This window comes from Oreochromis niloticus, linkage group LG14 (assembly GCF_001858045.2).
Source record: "Oreochromis niloticus isolate F11D_XX linkage group LG14, O_niloticus_UMD_NMBU, whole genome shotgun sequence".
NCBI classification, from domain to species: Eukaryota; Metazoa; Chordata; class Actinopteri; order Cichliformes; family Cichlidae; genus Oreochromis; species Oreochromis niloticus.
Genome location: NC_031979.2, coordinates 12,319,217 through 12,341,318, shown reverse-complemented (window position 1 = coordinate 12,341,318; position 22,102 = coordinate 12,319,217). Strand labels below are relative to the sequence as shown.

General features: G+C 41.2%; 1 protein-coding gene and 1 long non-coding RNA gene across 2 annotated transcripts; one reads left to right on the top strand and one right to left on the bottom strand.

Moving 5' to 3' along the window:
- Nucleotides 1–2,157: 2,157 nt before the first annotated feature.
- On the top strand, nucleotides 2,158–17,319 carry LOC109204988 (conserved oligomeric Golgi complex subunit 3-like). Its single transcript, XM_019367274.2, has 8 exons — nucleotides 2,158–2,237; nucleotides 14,397–14,458; nucleotides 14,756–14,844; nucleotides 14,970–15,104; nucleotides 15,543–15,618; nucleotides 15,729–15,856; nucleotides 16,340–16,438; nucleotides 16,605–17,319. Exons 1-8 carry the CDS (start codon nucleotides 2,158–2,160, stop codon nucleotides 16,632–16,634), a joined length of 699 nt encoding a protein of 232 aa, XP_019222819.1. The 3' UTR covers nucleotides 16,635–17,319.
- Nucleotides 17,320–17,850: 531 nt separating this feature from the next.
- On the bottom strand, nucleotides 17,851–19,895 carry LOC109205032 (uncharacterized). Its single transcript, XR_002064498.2, has 3 exons — nucleotides 19,776–19,895; nucleotides 19,118–19,227; nucleotides 17,851–17,988 (listed from the first exon to the last, which is right to left on the bottom strand). It is a non-coding gene; the product is annotated as an uncharacterized LOC109205032 (long non-coding RNA).
- Between the last annotated feature and the right edge of the window lie 2,207 nt (nucleotides 19,896–22,102).

Here is a 22,102-nt window from a genome sequence, read left to right as displayed (position 1 = left end):
CAGGACACACAGTGGAGATCATCTCTTGATTGGCTTGGTGTGTCCCCTCCAGGAGAACTAGACGATCAAGAGGATATTGGTCCAGAGAGTCTCTGCACTACTACCCCTGTGAGCCCACCCAGGTGGATTCATGGATGGACGGACGGATGGATGGACTGAGTCTTCATGTCACTGCAACAGCACAGAAATTATACAACAACCATCATTTTGCCGTGACAGTGGTGGTGGCATAAAGGCAGGAATAGTTCCAAAGGTGGCTTTGATGGGTTTCTTTAATGGCTGTAGCTCAGGAGGTAGAGCAGGTCATCTATTAATTGCAAGGTTCATAGTTTGATCCCAGACTGCTCCAGTCTGCATGCCAAATATCCCTGGGCAAGATACAGAACCCCCAGTTGCTCTCCGATGTATCCGTCTGAGTATGAATGTTAGACAGAAAGCACTTAAACGTGGAAAAAACTGCTTGTGTGAATGGAGCATGTTGTAAAGAGTGCTTAGGTACAGAAGAAAAGCAATAAGAACCAGTCCATTTACCAATGGCTGCCTATTTGTCAACAAAGTGTTTTTTTTTTTAAATAAATGCCAACAATTCATTTAATTTTATTTATATAATGCCAAATGACAATAACAGCTGCCTCAAGGCACTTTATAACATAAAGAATCTATAATAATACAGAACAAACCTCAACAATCAGACAGTTCCCTACGCGCAAGCACTTGGCAACAGTTGGAAGGAAAAACTCCCTTTTAACAGGAAGGAATCTCTGGCAGAACCAGGCTCAGAGAGGGGCAGCAATCTGCCGCAACTGGCTGGGAGTGATGGGAGGAAGACAGGACAAAACAACATCAGTGACACATCAGGAATCCCCTAGTTTAGGCTACTGAATACATTATGGTGTTCATAAATTGATTAATTGCAGAATTGTTGACAATCAAACGGGGTCCTTCAGTATTTCTGGGTCCTTTCAGAGAGGACCTGCATCCACATCTATTTAACCACTTCATACAGCACTCTTAGCTGTTTCTACCATTCATCCTTTACTTTTAATGTTGGCCTCAGTAGATTTTTAAGCTGTTATCCTGCTTCTTAACTTTCACAGTTCAGCCATTTCCTTGATCAGCAGTCTGCCACATCTCTCCGGTCACCTGTCACTAGGAATAAAGTTCTCTCCCACAAGTAGAAAATCCCAAGGAAACAGCTTAAAGTTCAAAAAGTTATAGCATCCTGAAACCGGAGTTGGCCGGAGCGTTAAGCTTTCTGATGTTCCTTCACCCCTCCAGTGCAGGGTGATTGAAGATCAGCACATCAAACGAAGGGAGAGGGATATAATGATACAGAATACTGTATCAGGGAAACACTTTACAACTCCTCATCTTAAACAGTGAAGGAAAGAAACAGTTGTGGTGCATGTGTTAATGTACTTTAATTGCAGTGCACCGTGCTGCCTCAGGGGTCACCGACTGTGGGGGTACTGCTGGCATCTGTGTTTGTGTGGACAGATATGCTGCTCGTGTGTGAGTGTATGTGCTCAGGAGCAGGTACAAAAGTCATCACGGCGTCGGGTAATGGTGACAGAGAACCAGAAATGTAATCTGTGAGGCGGTGTTAGTTTCTAAGAGTGTATCCAGTTTGATTTAATTTGCTGGTACTTATTGCATTCTTTGTTAGCAGTGTAATATGACTGACAGTTGGCGCGGCAGGCAGTCTGGAGTCAGTCCAAGTCTTTTTCTGCTTTAAGTGTGTGTGTGTGTGTGTTTGTGTGTGTGTGTGTTCCCAGACTCTCTAATCTACCTCTTCCAGTCTGTCAATATCACTTGGCATGTGTGTGTGGCTAAATTCGCTCCTCTGCGGCCGTCCTTGGACATCTGGGGTGTGTTGATGCTGCTAATGGATACTGCGACTGTAACAAAGAAAAGAGGCCAATGTGTGGATTCTGTTGAAATATGAAGTCTGTTTACATAAAGTACAGAGCTGGAAAAAAAAGATAATTAAACTGCTCCCATACTATTATGACCAAACTCTGTGGAATTTCCTCACAGGTACTTCTCACACAGTGACTCTGCACGAGCAGGAATGAAAGAAGATGAGGTACACTCAGATATTTGGCGAAATGTTTAGACTCTTACAGGAATGCACTTTGTGCTTTGACTGTGGGGGAGATGTCGCTGAGCAGGCGAGGTCTGGGGATTGTCCACTTTGAGCTTATCTACATCGAGACCTTGTTCTCTGGCCTCAAGAAGTTAGGCCAGAGAATGAGGCCTAACTTCCTCAGGCCTTCTCATTAGGCAGTTGCTTTAGAAAGTATTCAGACACATTCAATCTTGGTACACAAAAATAGTTCAGTGGTCATTTTATTAGGCTAGTACTTGGTTGGACACCTTTTTGCCTTCAGAGATGCCTTAATTGTTCATGGCACTGATCCAACAAGGTGCTGGAAACATTCCTCAGAGTTTTTGGGCCATGTTGACATGACAGCATCAACCAGTTGCTGCAGATTTGTCGGCTCCACATCCATAATGAGAATTTCCCGTTGTACCACATCTTGAAGGTGCTCTGCTGGAGTGAGATCTGGTGACCGTGGAGGCGTTTTGAGTACACTGAACTCATTGTCAAGTTCAAGAAAGCATTTGAGATGATTTAAGCTTTGTGACACGGTGCATTTTATCCTGCTGGAAGCAGCCATCAGTAGGTGGGTACACTGTGGCGATAAAGGCATGGAAAGGGTCAGCAATATGCTCAGATAGGCTGTGGTGTTTAAATGTTGGTACTAAAGGGCCTGTGCAAAACTGTATCTCAGTTTCCTGCTCTTAGCTGACCAGAGTGGCACAGTTGTGACCACAGCTGTGCCTAATAAACTGGCTGGTATGTTTGTGATAAATGAAAATATGTTTGTGTTCTATTTTATATTTGTGGAAAAATGCATTAACTTTAAAATACATGTGAAGAGTCACATGTATTTTATATGCTCTAATCAATCAATTAACCAAGACTTGCAGGCACTGAATAAGGCCATTGTGCCCACACAGTTTAGTTTATTCCAACCTTGTTTCTTCTAAAGTTTGTTGAGACAGACAGAGCAGTTGTTGACCACACCTTACACTTTTTTTTTTAGCTACAAATAGAAAAGGAGAGATCTGTACAAAAGTACACTGCTGACCCACAAAAGGTGTGTGTGACATTCACTCCAGGCTAAATGCTGCAGGTCGAACAAGCCTTTAGTACAGATTTATTCTGAAGCTGTGTTATGTTAGGGTAGCTAAAATCAGTCAACTCTTGGAAAAATTCCCCTTAAACTGACCAAAGAGCCTGTTTGCATGCAAAAGAACTAGTTGAAAAAAAAAGATAAATCAGGATTCCGGAATGATCAAAATGTGAAAAAATCTGTTACAACTATATTGTAGTGGTGTCTTCCACACAAAGAACTACAGTCCAACAGTACCAGAAAAACTATATATTTTCTATCCTGAAAACTGTGTGTGATTAAAAAAAAAAGAAAAAAAAGATTGATCTCAGTTCCCACATGAACATCCAGTTTTAAACACTCTCTCTGGACACTTGCGTCCTCGGAGGTACTACCACTTGTTTTGACTGATGGGCTAATTTAGGAGGTTCTACTTTTGGCTCTTTCTTGTTTGCCGGCAATCTTTTTGGCATTTAAAAGAAAACTGAGCTCGAGTTGCAGGTTCACTAACGCCGACCACAACTTCTGTTGAGAGTGCTTTCAGTGGTGACCAGTGATGGGACTAACGGCGTTACAAGTAACGGCGTTACTAACGGCGTTACTTTTTTCAGTAACGAGTAATCTAACTAATTACTATTCCTATCGTTACAACGCCGTTACAGTTACTAACAAGGAAACGCGGTCCGTTACTATTTTTCAACAAACAGACGGTTAAAGCTGTGTTCAGCTTACCGCATCTTATATCAGCTGCAGGAAGTAGCTGTAAGTAATCTGGACGCTACAGCTTTAAGCAGCTGCGCGCTCCCGCGGACGGTAATCACGATCACTGTCTAGCACAACACCTGGAGCTAAGGAGGCAAAACAATCGAGTGCTGCTGTTTGACTGAGGAAGAATAAAGTAGTCGTGGTAAGTCAATCACGTGACCACTTAAAGACAAAACAACAAGGTGCCAGTTTATAAATTGTGTTGATAGGCCACGTAAAACCAGAGTCGTGATAAACAAGATATATGCGACGTTTTTTCCTCAATAGTTTCGCCACGTTAGCGCTAGCAAGCACTCTCTGCTTATGAGCAAAAAAACTAAACAAAACAGGGGAAGTTTTAGGAGTGACGTCGAGAGAGAGAGCAGAAAAAGAGAGAGAGCGAGTTTTGAGATGTGAGATTTGTGACGTTTAGCGTGTTTGGAGTGTGTAGTTAATGTGCTGTCTTGTGTAGTTAGTGTGTAGTGTTGTGGATACTTTTGTGTTGTGTGTCAGAACAATGAGGCGACTGCTGTCTCCAGGTAGAAACAGCAGTGATACACCTGCTGCTGTCAGACCTGCAGGTATCAGGCTGTGATGTTCTCCTTTATAGTGGACAGAAATCATTTTTTTGGAGTGGCACAAATAATTTGTGTGGCATCTTATTGAAGAACAGCTGATTGTTCTGTAAATAGTTTGAAATGGTTATTTAAAAAAATAAAGTTAAAAGGTAAATGGATGCAAATAAATTTGTTGTTTGCAAAACTTGTGCATAGGATTTTAAAATTGACAATTAATATTTGCATTTAAAGTTATGAAATATGATTCATTAAAGATGTTTGTGGTTGTTACAGTAAAAATATAACTTTTTCTACTCTGATTTTATGGTTTTTGTCTGATTTTTAGATCAATTCTGGTTATACAGTATGACAAATGAGAACATAACTGTAAATTCAGGCACGCGAGGTTGTGCTAAAAAGAATGATACCAAACAAGGCAAAGTGAATAGTTTTTAAAGGTAAAATGTGGAGGGAAAATCAAGAGTAGTAAAAAAATGGCCAATTATACCCTGGACCCCAGGGGGTTAAACGTTCTTTGTTTTTTTTTAAAGTAACGCAATAGTTACTTTTCCAAGTAATTAATTACTTTTAGAATATTGTAACTCAGTTACTAACTCAGTTACTTTTTTGAAGAAGTAACTAGTAACTATAATTGAATTACTTTTTCAAAGTAACTTGCCCAACACTGGTGGTGACACGCCTCAAATCTAAAAACTCCACACTGTAACCTTATCGTGCTTATTTTTATCTTCAGTGAATGACGTTTTGTACTCGCATGTTTGATGGATTAAAGGGCCGGGCTTTATCTTGTGATGATCAGGAGGTTGCGGTCTGCGAGCTCCCACACACACACACACACACACACACACAAATGCGCACGCACACATAAATATGCCAGCATAAATACACGCACACACTCCCCCCAGATGTTTCCCGACATGGTCTGCTGTGACTCCAGTACATTTGTTTATCCCTGCATGCATAGTTAATGCTACATGCCCTGCACAACAGAGCTTACGCTGCTGTTTGTTTTCCACTGCAGCTCTTTTCCACTCTCAGAGTGACCAACACAATGGCTAGTACACCTAAAATGGTACTGATGGCTGCTTTTCTTCTATTTGGAAGTCAAATGATTTTATCACAAAGGGCTTAAAATGAGACTCAAATAAGTGACATCATCTCAGATGCCTGTGTATTGCCAGAACTTGTCACCGTGCTTATATTTCCATAACTGCATTATCAAAAGTGCCGTGGCTAAAAGGCAAAATAAGTGTTCAGAAATGTTACATCATTTTGAAGCTTTCTGGAAGTCAAAGTTTTACCTGCTGTATGCCAAACTAGACAGATCACACCAGCTGCAACACCAGTGAATTCTCGGGACACAGAAATTATTCATTTTAATGGAAAATTCTGGTTTATTGCAACTTTTTTAATGACTCATGTAAGTCTGCAGTCCGCATACAATACCAGGTCTTACCAGATCTTTCAACGTCTGTGCAACACAGTGAAAAGGAGAGATACCGCATACCGCAAAGAATGACGGCCCTTTGGTGGCCCAGATCTGGTTTGCCAGAGGTAATCCACACATGGGCCAGCACAAGGCCACCAGTGTGTCTGCAACTGGCCTTGTGCTGGCCCATGTGTGGGCCACATGTGTGGGCTTGAGCCTGGTTCTGCCGGAGGTTTCTTCCTGCTAAAAGGGAGTTTTTCCTTCCTACTGTCACAAAGTCCATACCAAGGTTATTATAGTAAACTAAAACTAACCTAAAAACTAGACTTTTGGAGGAGAAAGAAAAACAATTTTGTGAATTTAGAAAACGAAATGAACATTTTTGAGACTTCTACATCAGTGTCCCCCCTCCCCTCTGATCTGTTCCTCTTTCATGTGATTTAACTCCAGGTTCAGTCCTGATACACATGAACTCCGAAAGAATACTCACCTTCAAATTTTCACCTCCGAGAAGCATCTACGCAGTGAGGTCTGCAAGTCACTTCACTGAAATGCAACACTAACATGAGATCTCCCCTTCCCGAGAAATGTATTTTGCTTTTAAACCCACATCACTTACAGCTGCTCTCCTTGCTTAATCACTCCTGCTTGATATTCTGCAGTCACTTCCATCCTCCTGAAGGTGAGACTTTTTTAAACAGCTGCTCTGGGTCGCATGCTTTGTCAGATTGTTAACACATAATAAGCCCACGCACTCTTGTAAACATCAAAGGCGTCCCTCTCTCATATTTTATTTTTTTTTTTCCAGCCGGTGCAATGTCCTTTTCTGTTGTCGCTTTGAACACATATACAATTATTACGGCTGGTGGGAGGAGATACTGCACATGATGCAAATGGGGACGCTCGCACAAACACAAACGGCCGGGGCCCTGGCATGTCTGAAAAGAACACTTTGATGGTGCGGCCCTCATTTGCCGTTTGAGTTGGCATTGACTGAGTTCTCCCGTGGTCCCCTGGCCACGGCACACACACACACACACACACACACACACACACACACACACACACACACACAGAGCCATGAAGGCCTCATGGAGCCTGCAGGGAGTCAAACTGCTTTCACCTGTTGTCTCTGGCAGCCTAAGAGGAGACGATTAGCGCCCAGCACTGACAATATGCTCTTTGTTCCCCTCTTTCGCTCCCTCTCCCTCTCATGCTCGCAGTCCGTTGCTTCTGCTCATTCCTCCCTCTAACCCGGCCTTCTGTCTTCCTGTGTTTCTCGCTCTCAGTATCTCTCTGTCCCTCTTTGTGTCCTTTTAGCTCGCTTGCTATTTCCGTCTCCTTCCCTCATTCTCTCTCGCGCGTCTCTATCCATCTCTAATGCCCTTGTGGCCATGAGAGCAGCGTGTGGAAAACAGTCGAGCACTTTATCACAGATCATCGATGTAATCCCTCGCAAGTATGCTACGCGAGATCGCTGAAGCCGGAATTAACTCATTTGGCTGTGCAGTGATATCACCACATGAAGGTCAAATGTTTTAAACATTAGCGTGGATTAAACCTTAGGAAATACAGCACATGTTCCACCCCGAATGCATTAGCATGTATTAGAGAAGCCTGGCCTGGCATCCACGGGTAAAAGGGTGTAAGCGAGCTGTGCATGTGTCCCACACGCCAGCAAGAGCACACAAGTCACAAACAGCCAAATGTGATATTTCCACGAGCTGGGCACAGATGTGCAGCAGTATAAAGTGGGCTTTATGGCCAGAGGGGAAGATCTCACATCGAGTGACCCGAGCTAGCATTCCTCAGTATGCTGAAAACATAGTGGACAGCAGAGTAGTGGTAGGAGAGGTGCAAAGAGCAAAAGTCTGTCTGCTTGCTCGCTATCAGCTGTGCTAAAATAGGAAAACAACTTTCTCCCCCACTTTAAGCAAATAGAAAACTATACCAAAGTTTAGTAAGAGCAAAAAAATGCAGGAAAAAACCTGGCATGTGCAATTCTTTAATTTGCCAAATATAATATGTAAACATAATGATATCAGATTAAAAAAATGAAAACAACAGAAATTGCTGCAGACACTCTGCGCATGAAGCAGTGAACATGAAATAGCTGTTATAACTAAAGTTATAGAGCACTGCTTTGCAGCTATAATGCAAACTGTGGAGCTGCAAATAGTAGCATGATAAAGAACGGTTTCACAGGAGTCTCTGCAATCTTTACACAACATGCTTCAGTCCATTTAGGTTTGTGGGCGTTCGTTTGTGCACAGCTCTCTTAAGGTCCCAACATGGCATTTAGATCAGGGTGAGGTATGGACTCTGGGCCGATGCAACAAATGATTCTCTTCTTTTCCAGTCATTCGGAGTCATTGTGCTGTTTGGTTCATGGTCGATTCAATGACTGCAAGGTGTCTAAGACAGGTCCAAATCATCACCCCCACACATGGGCTTGTCATGAGCTGTTAGTGCTGGTATCGTGTTTCAACATGTGTTGCTGTGCATTGTGGTCAAAACATCTCCACTTTGGTCTTGTGTTCATATCCAGCTATGTGAGTCTAAGTCAACCTGTCATGTTCTTTTTAGAGAGAAGAGCTTTGTAATGAAAACCTTTCTGAACAAGTCATATTTGTTCAGTTGTTTTCTAATTATTATGTCATGAACTTTATCATTTAACATGCTAACTGAGGCCTGTAGAGTCTGAGATGAAGCTCTTTCGGGTTTTTGCAGTTTCTCTGAGCATTGCAGGGTCTGATCTTGGGGTGAATTTACTGAGATGTCCACTGCTAGCTTTATTCCTAATACAGCATAAAAGAAAGTCAGGTGATACCAGCGGTAGCACGCAGAATCATGGATAATCACGCAAATAATACTAAATTTTACTTAATGAAGAGATAATGTCTTCCATGTGTGGGAGAGCGATCATGTTTAGAGCTGTTAACATGAAATCCAGTCAGAGTTCATAGGTGGTCTGCTGTTTGCATAAGTGTCTTATCAGACGTGCTAAAAAAAAGTGTTTCCGTTCACCTGACACAGTGCAAACAAGTCAAGCGTAGCGTGCACAGTGCAGGCTACATGTAACTGAACAATAAGTTTACTGTGACCAGGGAGGGTAAACACACAGCAGATAGTCTGAGGCGTTATAAAGAGTTTTAAAAAGGAGTTTTCAACAGAAACGCTTAAACTGAACTAGCTGGCCTCTTGTTTCTGTTCCTCCAAACCTGCAGCGTAGAGTCTTGGTTTGTTTTGGCAGATGAGAGCAGCTGGAGTAAAAACACTACCTGTCCATTTGTGGAGGCTTACATGTGATGCAGTGTCCTGGAAAAAGCTGTCTGAGTCTCTGCTTTGCATTTCCTCAGCACTGGTGTATAAATCATACAGTGTAGCACACGGATCCATTAAACGCAGGGAAGACCAAATATGTGTTATTCCCCACCGCTACCTGTAACTGTGATTAAAGCTTTAAATGTACTAACATCTCACCAAGTCTCTGAAATTTGTTTTAAATTTTTCTGGACAGCAGACGGTCACTCTGTGTTTATACAATTAAAAAAAATGAAGAATTACGTTTGAGGATTTGGTTTCCTGTGCAGAACTGAAGTCTCTCTGTACTTTTCAAACAGTACAACTCTTGTGCAAGCTACCTGATGTCTGTAACTGATTGTGTTCATACTGTTTGTACTCTTCACTGCCCTGACAAACTGAACAAATTCTCCCATTGCTCGCTGTGACTTTTAATACAAATAAACTGCCAACTGTCCTTGGACTGGAGGGCATTTGGACTAAACCCAAATGCCCATTTAAAAAGTTTTGAAACTTTTAACTCCAACCTTTTTAAAAAGTTTCAAAACCAGAATAAATAACAACGTTAGATATACAAAAAAAGAAAAGAAATTGCTAAAATCACATAAAAATTGAATATGTTGTTATGCGTTGTATCTCCATTTAGCTTGGGGAGGCTGTGGCTCAGAAGATAGAGTGCTTTATATTTTAAGGTAAATACCCTGCAAGAATACAGAGAAAATCACAACACTTAAACGACCCCCTATGAGGAAGCACTTGGCGAAAGTGGGAAGAAAAAACTCCCTTTTTTCCTTCAAGAAGGAAATCTCCAGCAAAGCATGGCTCAGGGAGAGGCAGCCATCTGCTGTGACCGGTTGGGGCGAGGGGATGATGCAAAGTGGTGATAAATACAAACATTGGAAAGTTGGTGCTTCTGTAGTCTACATGTCCAAGTATCATTAGGAAAGATACTGAACCCTGTGTTACCCCGATGCATCCATCCGTGTGTGTGGTACATAGGTTGCAAGAACTTAGTCAACCAAAAAGATGGTTGTGTGTTGAGGGTTGTAGTAAGAAAGTGCTTTGAGTGCTCAAATGGAGTAGGAAAGTACAATATTAGTACCAGATCCATTCATGTGACCTGCAGTGCACAGTCAGCCACCTACAGCCACCTTCATGAGAGACTTCATCCAGTATTATCCAGGCAGTAGCAGTTCTGGCCTGCCCAGTAATAAACTCAGGTAACTTCATTACTGTTAGCAACACAGCCATTGCTGTGCTGACGGGCCTTGACAGATTGAGTCCCCCCTATGGACTGGGGCCTCTCCGCTCCCTGACATGCTGCAGCTTTATTAGACTCCCCGTGGAACACATTGCCCAGCCTGACCTGGATCGCTCCACTACATGATTGGCTTAAAAGCCCTGGGTTGGGACTCTCTTAGTTCAGGGGAAACAGTTGAGGCATGTGCTGTAAATCAGCAGGCCAGAACAATGACACCTGAGGAAGCTAAACTCTCCTGATGGTGAACCCGCACCATAACTCACACCTGCTTAACCTGGGAAGACACGAGGTGCTGATCCGAGCGGGAGTGAACGCCTGAGCCAAGCTGAGAAGTTTCATTACCTTATATGCACTAACTAACTACGCCTGTTATGGCCTCAGTGTCTCATCGGCAGTGTGAAATATGTTGCATTCAGAATTTATGGCTGATCTGTCAGAGATTCACATGCAATATTCATGTTTTTTTTCTCCTGAACACACAAGGTTCTCCATCCAGCAGCTGTGATAGATGAAGTGTTCTTGTTAATGGGATTTATGAGGAGACGTGAGTGCAATCAATATTTCAGCCCATCGTGTAGCCGGTTGTGGAAAATAGACAGTTTTCTGTGCTGGCTGGAGCTTTGTAAGATCAGGAGCTCAGAAAAGTACATTATTGAATGTTTACAGGCTAAGCTCTGCTTGATGAATGACCTGCACAGTGGCAGCTCTCCTAAATCAAAAGTACACTGGCGTATTTGTACAAAACAAACACGGTGAAGAGGACAGAGTATATATACACATGTACCTGCATGCTTGTAGGAGATGTTTGTTGTTTAACTGGCACAAATGTATCTATAAATTATTTAATCCCTATTTATGATCCTATTTGTTTCAGTTGGATGAAAAAGCTGGAAATAGAACTGATCTGGAACCAGTCTGATATCTCTTAAATCCTAGTATTGTAGCACGGGAAACTGACTGCAGATCTGACATTAATGAGACATAAGTTCTGCCATATTTCACAAGAAGCCACATTTATCACAACCTGACTCCCTGTGCTCATAAAACAGACCGATCGGGTACCTGCTTATCACAACCTTCAGAAAACTCTCATTGGTACCATTTGTTTGGTTAATCACACTTAGCCTGGCATAGTGGTAACCATGGCTGGAGGAGACTCAGCCACCTGGATGTGCATCTTGCCCACCCAATCAAAGAATGTCATATTTAGCGAAGAGGGGCACCCAGGTTAAACAAAAACTAACAAGGGTAACTAAAAACATCAACTAACAGAAACCTAGACTAAGGAAAAGCTCTAGAACCAGGAGCACTGAAGCTATGCAACACAAGGGAAGGTGAACAGACACTGTGACAAAGGCAAAGGGAAGACAGCAACTATATGCACACAAAAGGGTGATTAGGGGAGGAGAGACTGCTGGAGACAGAGAACAAGACACAGGTGAACCAAATCACAGCGACGAGACCAACAACGTAAAAATAAAAGCAAAGCATCGGGACTACAAACTCAGGATACAGGAAGTGATAATTAAATCAGGAAGACAGAGACATGAATGAATTTAATACGAGAGACTTGAAACAGGAGGGAGGAACACAAGGGAGGAATTTAGAACTGAGACCAAGATTAAATACAGCAAGATAATGATATAAGAAATAACATAAACATAACACAACCCTGGATCTAGAAAGTCTCCAAAAACAAAGACAAAGAATTAATTTCTCTACCCGAAGGAAAAATAACAGAAGAAATACTGGAACTATTCCTAACATCTGATTGGATGGACAACCTAGAGATTACCGCCAATATCACCCACTGCCCTTCCCTCTTAGAGAGCTTAACAATGAAGTAAAACTCCTATTCATATTCTCCATAGGGATTTTGATTATGAGTCATAATCAAGTTAAAACCATCGAAAGTGACCTACCACGAGCTACAACCTGGTGAAATGATGGTAGCTGCTCCTGTTGGAACTCCAAGTCAGTATGATATCAACCTTCTATGTTTATACTTTATTATACTATAAATTCTATATGTTGACAATTCACATGACCCATTTACGAATCATAGTTTTTAAGTTATAAGGCTTTTTGTCCATTTTTGACCAATAAATTACAGAGTTCACCTTGTAGACCTCGGTGGATGGTTTAACAGATTTTTAACGACCCACTCTCCACTCTACAAAGTTTCCACAGAATTCATTCAAGACTTTTGAGCTATCTTGTTTACAAGCAGAAGGACACGCACACAAATGCTACCAAAAACATAACCTCCTCAGCGGAGGTCACTACTATCCTCATCATAAACCCTTTTTTCCAGTTTCTTTTATTTTGTTAAACCAATCAAATATTTTTAGGATCAGGACTCATCTTGCAGCTGTTGGCTCGGTTCAAAGCTTAAAACTCTTTTTATACATGTGTTCTGATGTTCAGAACACACGCATATAACGTGTTCTGAACCATCAGTGGATAAAATGAATGGGAAATTCATGGTCACTGCTGAGCTCTGTTGCTGTGTTCAAAGACACTTCCACTGAACGGGATGATGTTTAATGGCTCACAAACTGTCCGACCGCTAATGAAACACTACGCACTCAGACACACGTAAACTCTGTATGGAATAAATCTGGTGTTTATGGTATCAAAGCGGAAACAAAATGCCAAGTTTCTGGTCTTAAAATGGCAACTTTCAGGTGACTAATCCACTTCCTAACCTCTGGATTGTGGCTACTGCTCAAGTCGTCCAAATATTATTTCTACAAGACCACCGAGTATAGCAGGCTAAGTGTAGCCCTACTGGGTTTAAAATATATATTAGCTATGAGGCTAACCTCCCTTCTGAGCCAAGCTAATATGAGCAATCATACAAACTATTTCTGTGCAGTTTGTCAGTAAAGGTGCGTGTTAAGGTACAGTTTCTGTATTTACCTTGAGGACAAAAGAAAGGTTAATGTGTGATAAATTCACTCTCAGAAATTGAGAAAGATGTCAGAAAGATTTCATACTGTGGAAAGTCTTGAAAAACAAATCAAGTATAATAATTTAGTGTAATTCAAAGGTTGTATGAATAGTAAGAACTTTAATGCAGGTTAGTTTGTAGTACTGCAACTACCATGCACCGGTGCAGAGAAGCTGTGACGTTCATGGTCAGTGTTAGCTGGTTGATGTCAGCTACCATTTGAATTTTAGCTAATGATGCTGATTAGAGTCACGCACTGGATGCTAGCTTCATAGTGTCTAAGGGTTGCTGCTTATATCTTGTTACTATTCCTGAGGGATTTTTTCCCCCACGCTGCACCACTACAACCAATCTTAGAGTTCCCCCCATGAATGAAGTTAAAACGTCCATTTTAACCCTGACCATACACCTTTTTTTTAGCATTTATTTATTAGCAACAGCTAATAAATCTTTTTTTCTCTACTGATGTTCTAGCAAACCAATGTACAAGCTGAAGACTTTCATTACAATTATAATTTAAATAAAGATTGTATTCCATTCAAATCTTTTAATACTATTGACTATTGCATTTCCATCTTTGTCTCAAAGAGCCTTTTTTGACTCTCATAGTTTTTAAAATTCATTTCAGAGTCTGTATGTTTTTTTAATTTTACTTCTAATTAAGTAAAGAATTAATACTTCAACTTTACCAAGGTATTTTAAAACGAGTATCAGTACTTCTGCTTAAGTTATGAATGTGTGTACTTAGCATGCTACTTAGTGGTTTAGCATTTTAACATTTACTAAGCAGTGACTTACTGTAAACCTAAAAATAATAAATAAATATAATACAATCCCACAGCCAACACCAACTGCAGTGTGGATTTTACCGTGTGCCTTTTACGTTCTGTAGACACAAATAGATGGGCAACTTTTCCTGATCAAGCACCTGCTGATAATGCGTGAACAGATTGCCCCATTTCACACCGATTTGCCATCAAGGAAATCTCACTGGACCTGAAAAAACGCGAGGTAAGATAATTAAAGGTGGAGGGAACATTGACGTTCAGCTCCATAAAGCCACTCATTACATTTTCATGCTCATTAAGCAACTTGTGCCTATCACATGCACCGGTGGCAACAATTAATGTGGAAATTGTAATCCAACACTATAATGTACATTAACCAGTGGCACACAGGGCAGATTTGCTCCCCCCATCACCCCCCTCATAGCCAGTAATGTATTACATGTGGCCACTAGAGGGCAATCTAATTCTACACCAGCACAGATTTAGCCTCTCTCCTTTTTTTTTTTTTTTTTTGGTTAAGATGCTGCCTTCAAAATCCTGAACCCTAAGGCTGTTCCCAAATTCTTCCGACTTAACAGTCACAACGCCATACTTGAATTCCTGTTGGAGGTAGTGTTTTTTTTTTCTTCACCTTTTTGACTAAATATACCATACACTTTATGTACTTTGATAGCACCCTGCCTGAGGGAAATGCCACTTGATAGTGCTAAAGCCTTTTTCTCTGTGGCCCCCAGGGAACACCAGAGATAAAGGAGCACTACATTGACTCTAAGAAGGATGTGGACCGACACCTGAAGTTCAGCTGTGAGCAGTTTATTCAGCAGCAGACTCAGATCTTTGTGGGGAACCTTGAGGAGTTTCTCACCAAGGTAACTGTTAGAGCGAAGGCAGACTTAGCCTCAGGCAGCGAAGGCTCATCCTGACCTTCATTTTTTTTCAGCTTTTACCTTTTACAAACATCATTTGCTTATTCAGTGATCACTGAAGGTCTCAGTACTTAACTGACAAGCGAAGATAAAATGGCAGGTTTTTTTTTCTTCATCGAGAAAATCTAATTCAGCGTGTGTATATGTATGTGTTCTCGTGCTTTGTGTTCTTTCAATGCAGTAATTCTACCAGGTAATACACTGCCTATGCCTTCTTTCTACCTACCAGACTCGGTTTTGTGCTATTTTTTATGTAAATACCGCTCTGATTGAATTAGTTTAACTGGCAGCAGACCTTCTTGTGCTTGTTTCTTACCATAAATGACACAATTTAAGCCTTTTCAAATTTTCATGTTTTGCCTTGGCTGTGTCTGCTTTCAGGTTGCAGCTCTTAAAACTATGGCTATCCAAGGTGGTCCCACGTACAGTCTGTCTCAGCAACCTTGGGCACAGCCAGGTAAGATTTGTCTCAGGAAATGCCATAAGCATCGTACTGTAATTCATCAAAACCTGTATAGTAAATGCTAGAGGGCATGTCAATGTTTTTTTTTCTTTCTCTCTTTTCAGCAAAGATCAACGATATAGTGATGGCTACCTACCGCGTGATGAAGAGCAAGCTGCCAAGCACTTTACAGAGCATGTCCTTGTACTTGGCCAATAGAGACACAGAGTTCATCCTTTTCAAGCCTGTCCGGGTGGGTGGCAGCAAACCAAGGATATCGCATGTTACTACATGAGTCACTTTCTTTTTAAGCCATTGTTAAAGCTCAAGGAATCCAAGAATCCTTTAATACTGTCGTTACAAAGCAGGGATATTATGCTCCCCAAGGTCCAATCAGCAGTTTTTAATAATATAAATAACACAGTATTTGCATGTATCATTTTTGGAGCGCTATAGAAAACGGTCACGTTTGAAATCTACTCTTGGGATGACTCTTGTTTAAATTTTGGCTTTTAGATTGTGCTTTAGCTATAAATTGTCAGTGAGATTGAACTCTAATAGAGAAATCTTTGTGCTGCCTGTGTACTGTTCGTCAAGGTGCCAGGTGAGGCTGAATGAGAAAGAAACAAAATTCAGCGGTTGACATGGAAACAAGATAGCGAGGGGACATAGGCCAGATGGAAATGTGGTTTTAATTTCCTTCCAGCACTCAGTAATAGGATGGCTTTTTCCACAGAATAACATCCAGCAGGTATTCCAAAGACTGCACGCTTTGCTTCAGGAGGAATACAGTGGAGAAGACCTTCAAATCATTGCATGTCCATCTATGGAGCAGGTACAGCACTGTGGGATTAACACTGCCTAAAGGCACCTGACTTAGTTTTAATAACACTGCTGCAGCATCCAAAACTGCTGAGAGCAACTTGAGTGAAGAAACATTAAATAAGGTATATCAGCTAAGGCACGGTGAGCACTCATCATTTTTCACGGCTCTCTTTCAGATTAACCTGCTGCTGTCTGTGAATAAGTAATGTGGGGTGTAAGGATGCTGATTTAACTGCCTCTGGATAGTGATGGGCTGCTCCAGCGCCGGCCATGACCAGGAGCTTTGAGGTTGAGTGGGCGAGATGACCAGAAGACTGCACCTGAGCTGCATGCTGGACCAGGAGAACTGAACCAACAGCAAAAAAAAGAAAATCAGCACAGGGCCAAAGAATTTCCTATAGAAACTCAAGTAGCTACAAGTATGAAGGGGGTTCAGGTGAAGTCTACACACAAACTGGGAAGTGGAGATTATCCTCTGGGGTACTGAGTTGATCATTTTGTTTGACTAAAATTAAATGTGGTGTTGGGGGTTTTAAGGTTGCTTTGTTGTAGAACAAATCCATTTTGAAAAGGGTGGATTTGAGATTACAGTTGCATCTCTCTGTAACCAAATCGAATTTGCACACTCTGTGATGGTGGGGTGCAGGCAGCAGCGCTTCAGGTGCACAAATGGAGCCACTAAGCAGTCGCTCATCAGCGCAGGTAGCTAACAGCCAGTAAAAGGGGCTCACATTCAGAGCTCCCTTGAGTGGTTTGGAAGGGTAAGAGAAAAATGCTGCAAAATGTTTTATTCATCTATTTTAAACTGTAAGAGTCTTTGTAACACAGTTAAGAGAAATATGATGACCTGTAGTACGTGTGTCTCAGATCCAACAAAGTTTTCCCCTCTAATCCACGGAAAATCCAAGCAGCTGTTTTTCACCTCCTTACAAATTGTTTTCTTATTTCTATTGCAAGTGTGTAAAGACAATGGAATGTTATGTTTATACTTTTTCCTTTTATAACTAAGTTTATTAAAACAAATATACTTCTACTCTGTCATAATAATAGACTGTTGGGAGCTGTGCCCTGTACAAGACTTGTGGGTATGTTTCCTGCAAAGTAACAAAAGTAACAGGACGTTATACATGTAACTTTTGCTTTGCTCTGTCCCATGTAAAATGATGTGTACAGTTATTATATTTATGGACATTCTGATTTCAAAAAAAAAAAAAAAAAGTTGATGATCTTCGGCTCGTTCTATAAAGCTCTTTGTCACTGAATTCAAATTCGGAGCACACTGCAGCTTTAGTCACTTCAAACAAATGAGAAACTGCCATTCAAGGACATCATCGGCTTTAGGGGTCTTCTTGGCAGACCGTTGCTGTTTCACTGGCAGCTGCCGTCTTTCCATCTGAGAGATGAAGCTTTGCTGGGGACCTTCCGTGGACTGACAGGCTTTTGATAGGTGATGAGGGACTGGATGTTCTGGAGCAGGACATTGATCTCTGCACTCTTCTGCTGCAGATACCTCTGAAGCATGTCAGGCTCTGGCAGCATTAGACCTTTGCCTTGATTCAGCTGCGACAGCAGGGCAGTAGAAAGGAGAATCAATGCTTTGGTCTAAAATTAGGTTTGCTCTTCATATCTTGTATTCCTGCAATTCTTATAAAACTATAGTAATAACACAAGCCACAGTAACTTACTTTCAGTTTTGTCCTAACTTTACACTGACTTTATCAGTGTTTTGGATTGAATGCAGTTGTGTTGGGCAGTGGTGCTGTCACTGTGAAACACTACATGATGCTTATTGTCAAGACAGCTCCGGTGTTTTGCTTTTGTTTTGTTTTCCTTAAATTTTTTTGAGTTACTACAGTACGTGCCTCCACATGAAGTCAGATTTACCCTTATAAAGAGAAGCAGCGGCTGAACAATAAACCCCTCAGGGGTCTTACTGTCTCTTCCAGATCGTTTGTCATTTCCTTCTGCTGCCAAGTTTGTCAATAATTGAACAGTGAAACTTGAAATTCTTCAACAGAAACATGCTGAGAACAAAACAGAATTTAATTATAAAGTAAAATGCTCATTTTATACCAATTTCATTTCCACTATGAAGAAAATATGAAAATCATTAAAGAACCAATCGTACCAATTATAGCCATCTCCTTGGTAACCAGTAACCTGTCCTAAGTTGCTTCAGTGTGAGGCTGCTAATTTTTGTCTTTAGAGGATCACACATAGAAGACCATTCAGCTGTCAGAATAGCTGATTTTATATATATTTATATAGTTAAGGCTGGTAATCAAAATGATGTTCGATTGTTTGGTTAATCTCTGATCTTCAATTAGATATACATTAAAGACTATCTCATGAATTTTCTATCTGAAAAAAAATGTTTGGTAAGTGGTGTCACCCCTGATGAGCCAAATTTATGTCCACTCATCAAAGAAAAACTAAATTAAGGGAACACACAGAAAACACATCAGATCTTAATGGGGAGAAAAAAACAATATTGACTGGGTAATGTGTTAGGAACAAAAGGATGCCACATCATCTGATGGGAAAATGATTAATCTACAGAGAGCTGAAATCACACCCAAAAAAATTCAAAGTGAAAAAATGATGCAGTAGTCTAGTCCATGTTACAAAATGGAAGGAACTCAGTAGTTTCTATGGCTCCACATTCATTGTATGTGTATTGTGTGCATACCTGGTGGCGCCGGGACATGCTCCTAATGAGAAAACGGATGGTGTCCTGGGAGATCTCCTCCCAGATCTGGACCAGGGGACCACTGAGCTCCTGGAGAGCCATTCCAGCTGCTGGATGGTAAAACAATGTCACAGAGGTGCTTGTGTTCTTTAGATTTTGCAAGCATGGATGCCAGTCAACAGTATCTATTCCTTTATCCAACAGGAACTTTCTCCATACTCTCTTCACATAAGACTGGGCTTTGTTATGCACTTGGAGAAACCCAGGACATTCTGCACCAGGGTCTAAGCATAAGAGTTATATATGAAGAATTTATACCTAATGGCAATCAGGGCATAGAGGTCTATGCATCCCTCCAGACCACCACACTGGTCATGCTGATCGATATTACAGACAGCATAATGTTCTCCATGGCTTCCTTGGAGCCTTTCACGTCTGTCACATGTTCAGGGTGAACCTGCTCTCATCTGTGAATAGCACAGGGCGCCAGTGGTGAACCTGCCAATTCTGGTATTCTATAGGAAATGCTAATTGGGCTCCACAGTGCTGGGCAGTGAGCACAGGAGCCACAAGAGGAGGTCAGGCCCTCAGGCCACCTTCATGAAGTCTGTTTCTCATTGTTTGGTCAGAGACATTTTGTGCCTCTGACAGTGCTCACTTTGTTCCTCCTTGCACCAAAGACTGCTGATGGGTTAAGGATCTAGAGTAAGTGTCTTGTGGAATCTCCTCCATGGTCTTGGGATCGCTGGAAGTCACAACACAACCTTCTGGCAATGGTTCATTTGATGTGTGGTCTTGGAGGAGTTGGACCTGTGTGTGCTTCCTTTGCAGTGTCCAGGTAATCGCCTCATGCTGCCAATAGGGACACTGACCTTAGCCAAATGCAAAACTAGTGAAAACAGTCAGAAAAGATAAGGAGGGAAAAGGAGGAAAATTGTGGCCCCTCTGGTGCACCTGTTGGTAATTTCATTAACACCAAAGCAGCTGAAACTGATTAACAACCCGCTCTCCTGCTTAACTAACAATACTTGATGATATAGTTTGAGTAAAACATCCTTATTTTTTTTATTTACAGCTCCTCTACTTCTGTATTGAAGGTTAGTGTAGGGCAATGAATATTTGACAGTACTTTCAGTCCAGCATTATCTTGTTTTTACAGCCTATGATTTTTTTGTTTCAGGGAAAGCAGTTTCCTAGCAGTCAAAGCATCATCTGAAAGTCAGTTATGGAGAATGGCATAAAATTCTTTGTGCTCTGTCATATAGTTAAGAGTATACAATAATAGCTGTGACATGGATGAACAATGGGAAGGCAGATTTAATCTGCATGAGACGCCTTTCTGTAGTCGATGGTGTGTGTAACCTGCTTTAGGTGTCTGATGATCTAAACCACTTTCTGATTGTAAACCTGCAGCATGTTGCAAAAAATGCAGCATGCTTAAAAGCATAGAAAGGTAATACAAAAATGTAATGGTGGAAGCCACCAGAGTTGTTAGCAGTACTGACCTTTGATCTATCTGCACCACTGGGTCCCATCAGCCACATTCCTTCAGCAATAACTACTGCAGGCTTCAGGAAATCCGCTGATATCTCACAAGCTGCCTTCTTCACAGAAGCAGTCATTATTTATTCATTCACTCATTTTATTATCATTTGTTTGTTAGAGAGGCAGAGAGAGGAGAGTTTTGGTAAAAATCTAAGCAGAAATGTTTTTATTTTGAAAGCCACGAATCTGGATTGATGTTTTTTGAGCTCTTCTCTTTTAAGACTAATTCCAAATGGTGCTTGATTTAAGATTTTATTTATCCAGGCAGAAAAATCCAAATTATTCCAAAAGATAAACAAATGGAGTTGATTTAATTCTTATGTAACAATCAAAATGATCCAAAGTATTCCTCAAATTTGTTTGGTTGAAGCAGACTCAAACAGAACTTATTGGGATACCTCATGTCTTTTAGTGAATTTGGATGGTTGGGTCACAGAGAATGACTGAGAGGACATGCTCACACCACGAAAGCACTAAAATTTGACTTATTCAGCCTTGATAGCATACCTCTGAACCTGAATCGCGGGCTACTGGCATTGTACATAAACTAAGAGTGTTCCAGTTGAAAGCTGCCAATACTCAATACTTGGAATAAACTCCAGATCTGCTTAATGTATCATATAATAATGAAGAACAGGCTTCACCTGGCTATGAAACTGTTTGTCAATTGTCCAATCATCAGGGAGGCTCTGAAATAGTGCACAGTGTATAAAATGGTTGTCTTTTCTAAATGGCTAATGCATTTACTTTGTTAAACCCGATGGATTAAAGCTGAAAGACTTATCCAACCTAGTTTACTGTGTGAAGCTCAACTGAGGCTCATTGTTAAGTCACAAATCCACTAGGTTCTAAACAAAGTAGTGCTCATATATCAGAATTAGATATTTTATGTTTTAAATTACCTTGGTTGTTTGATTTTCCCCAGTAATTGTAACTCATGGCTGCGCACAGTGACTTGTGTGAGCAAATCACTTATTTCACTTCAGTCAGTTTTTATTTAACATGAGCTGCACACACACACACACACACACACATTCTTACCTCTTTTGGGTCATTGCTGTTGCCTATCAGATCGTTGGTCACCGGGGCTTCAGCGGCTGGCAGCACTCACATCAAATGTTCAACACGGTCTGCGGCAACGCCTCTGATCCACTTGACGTTGGGGGTCTGAAAACATTATTGGAATAGATGCTTTTCATTCTCTTCTCTCTGTCTCTGTCTCTAACAGGTCAGAGCACAGCATCTAATATCCCAGCTAATGAGGTATTCAAAGACAGGGTCAGAGTCGGACACATTTTAAAACAAGCAAAAGCCCTGACAGCAAGCTTTGATACAAAAAAAGAAAAGAAAAGAAAAGAAAGAAATGCACACTAATTGCATGGTCCATAAATGAATTCACATTTATAGCAGGGATGAAACCAGCAGTTTAAAAGTAGTACT

Excerpts from the sequence above, each read along its gene's own strand:
- LOC109204988 (XM_019367274.2), top strand. The coding sequence starts at position 2,158 with ATGTCGCTGAGCAGGCGAGGTCTGGGGATTGTCCACTTTGAGCTTATC. Across the intron at positions 15,619-15,728 it reads GCAACCTTGGGCACAGCCAG|CAAAGATCAACGATATAGTG; the intron begins GTAAGATTTGTC and ends CTCTCTTTTCAG. Across the intron at positions 16,439-16,604 it reads CATGTCCATCTATGGAGCAG|ATTAACCTGCTGCTGTCTGT; the intron begins GTACAGCACTGT and ends GCTCTCTTTCAG.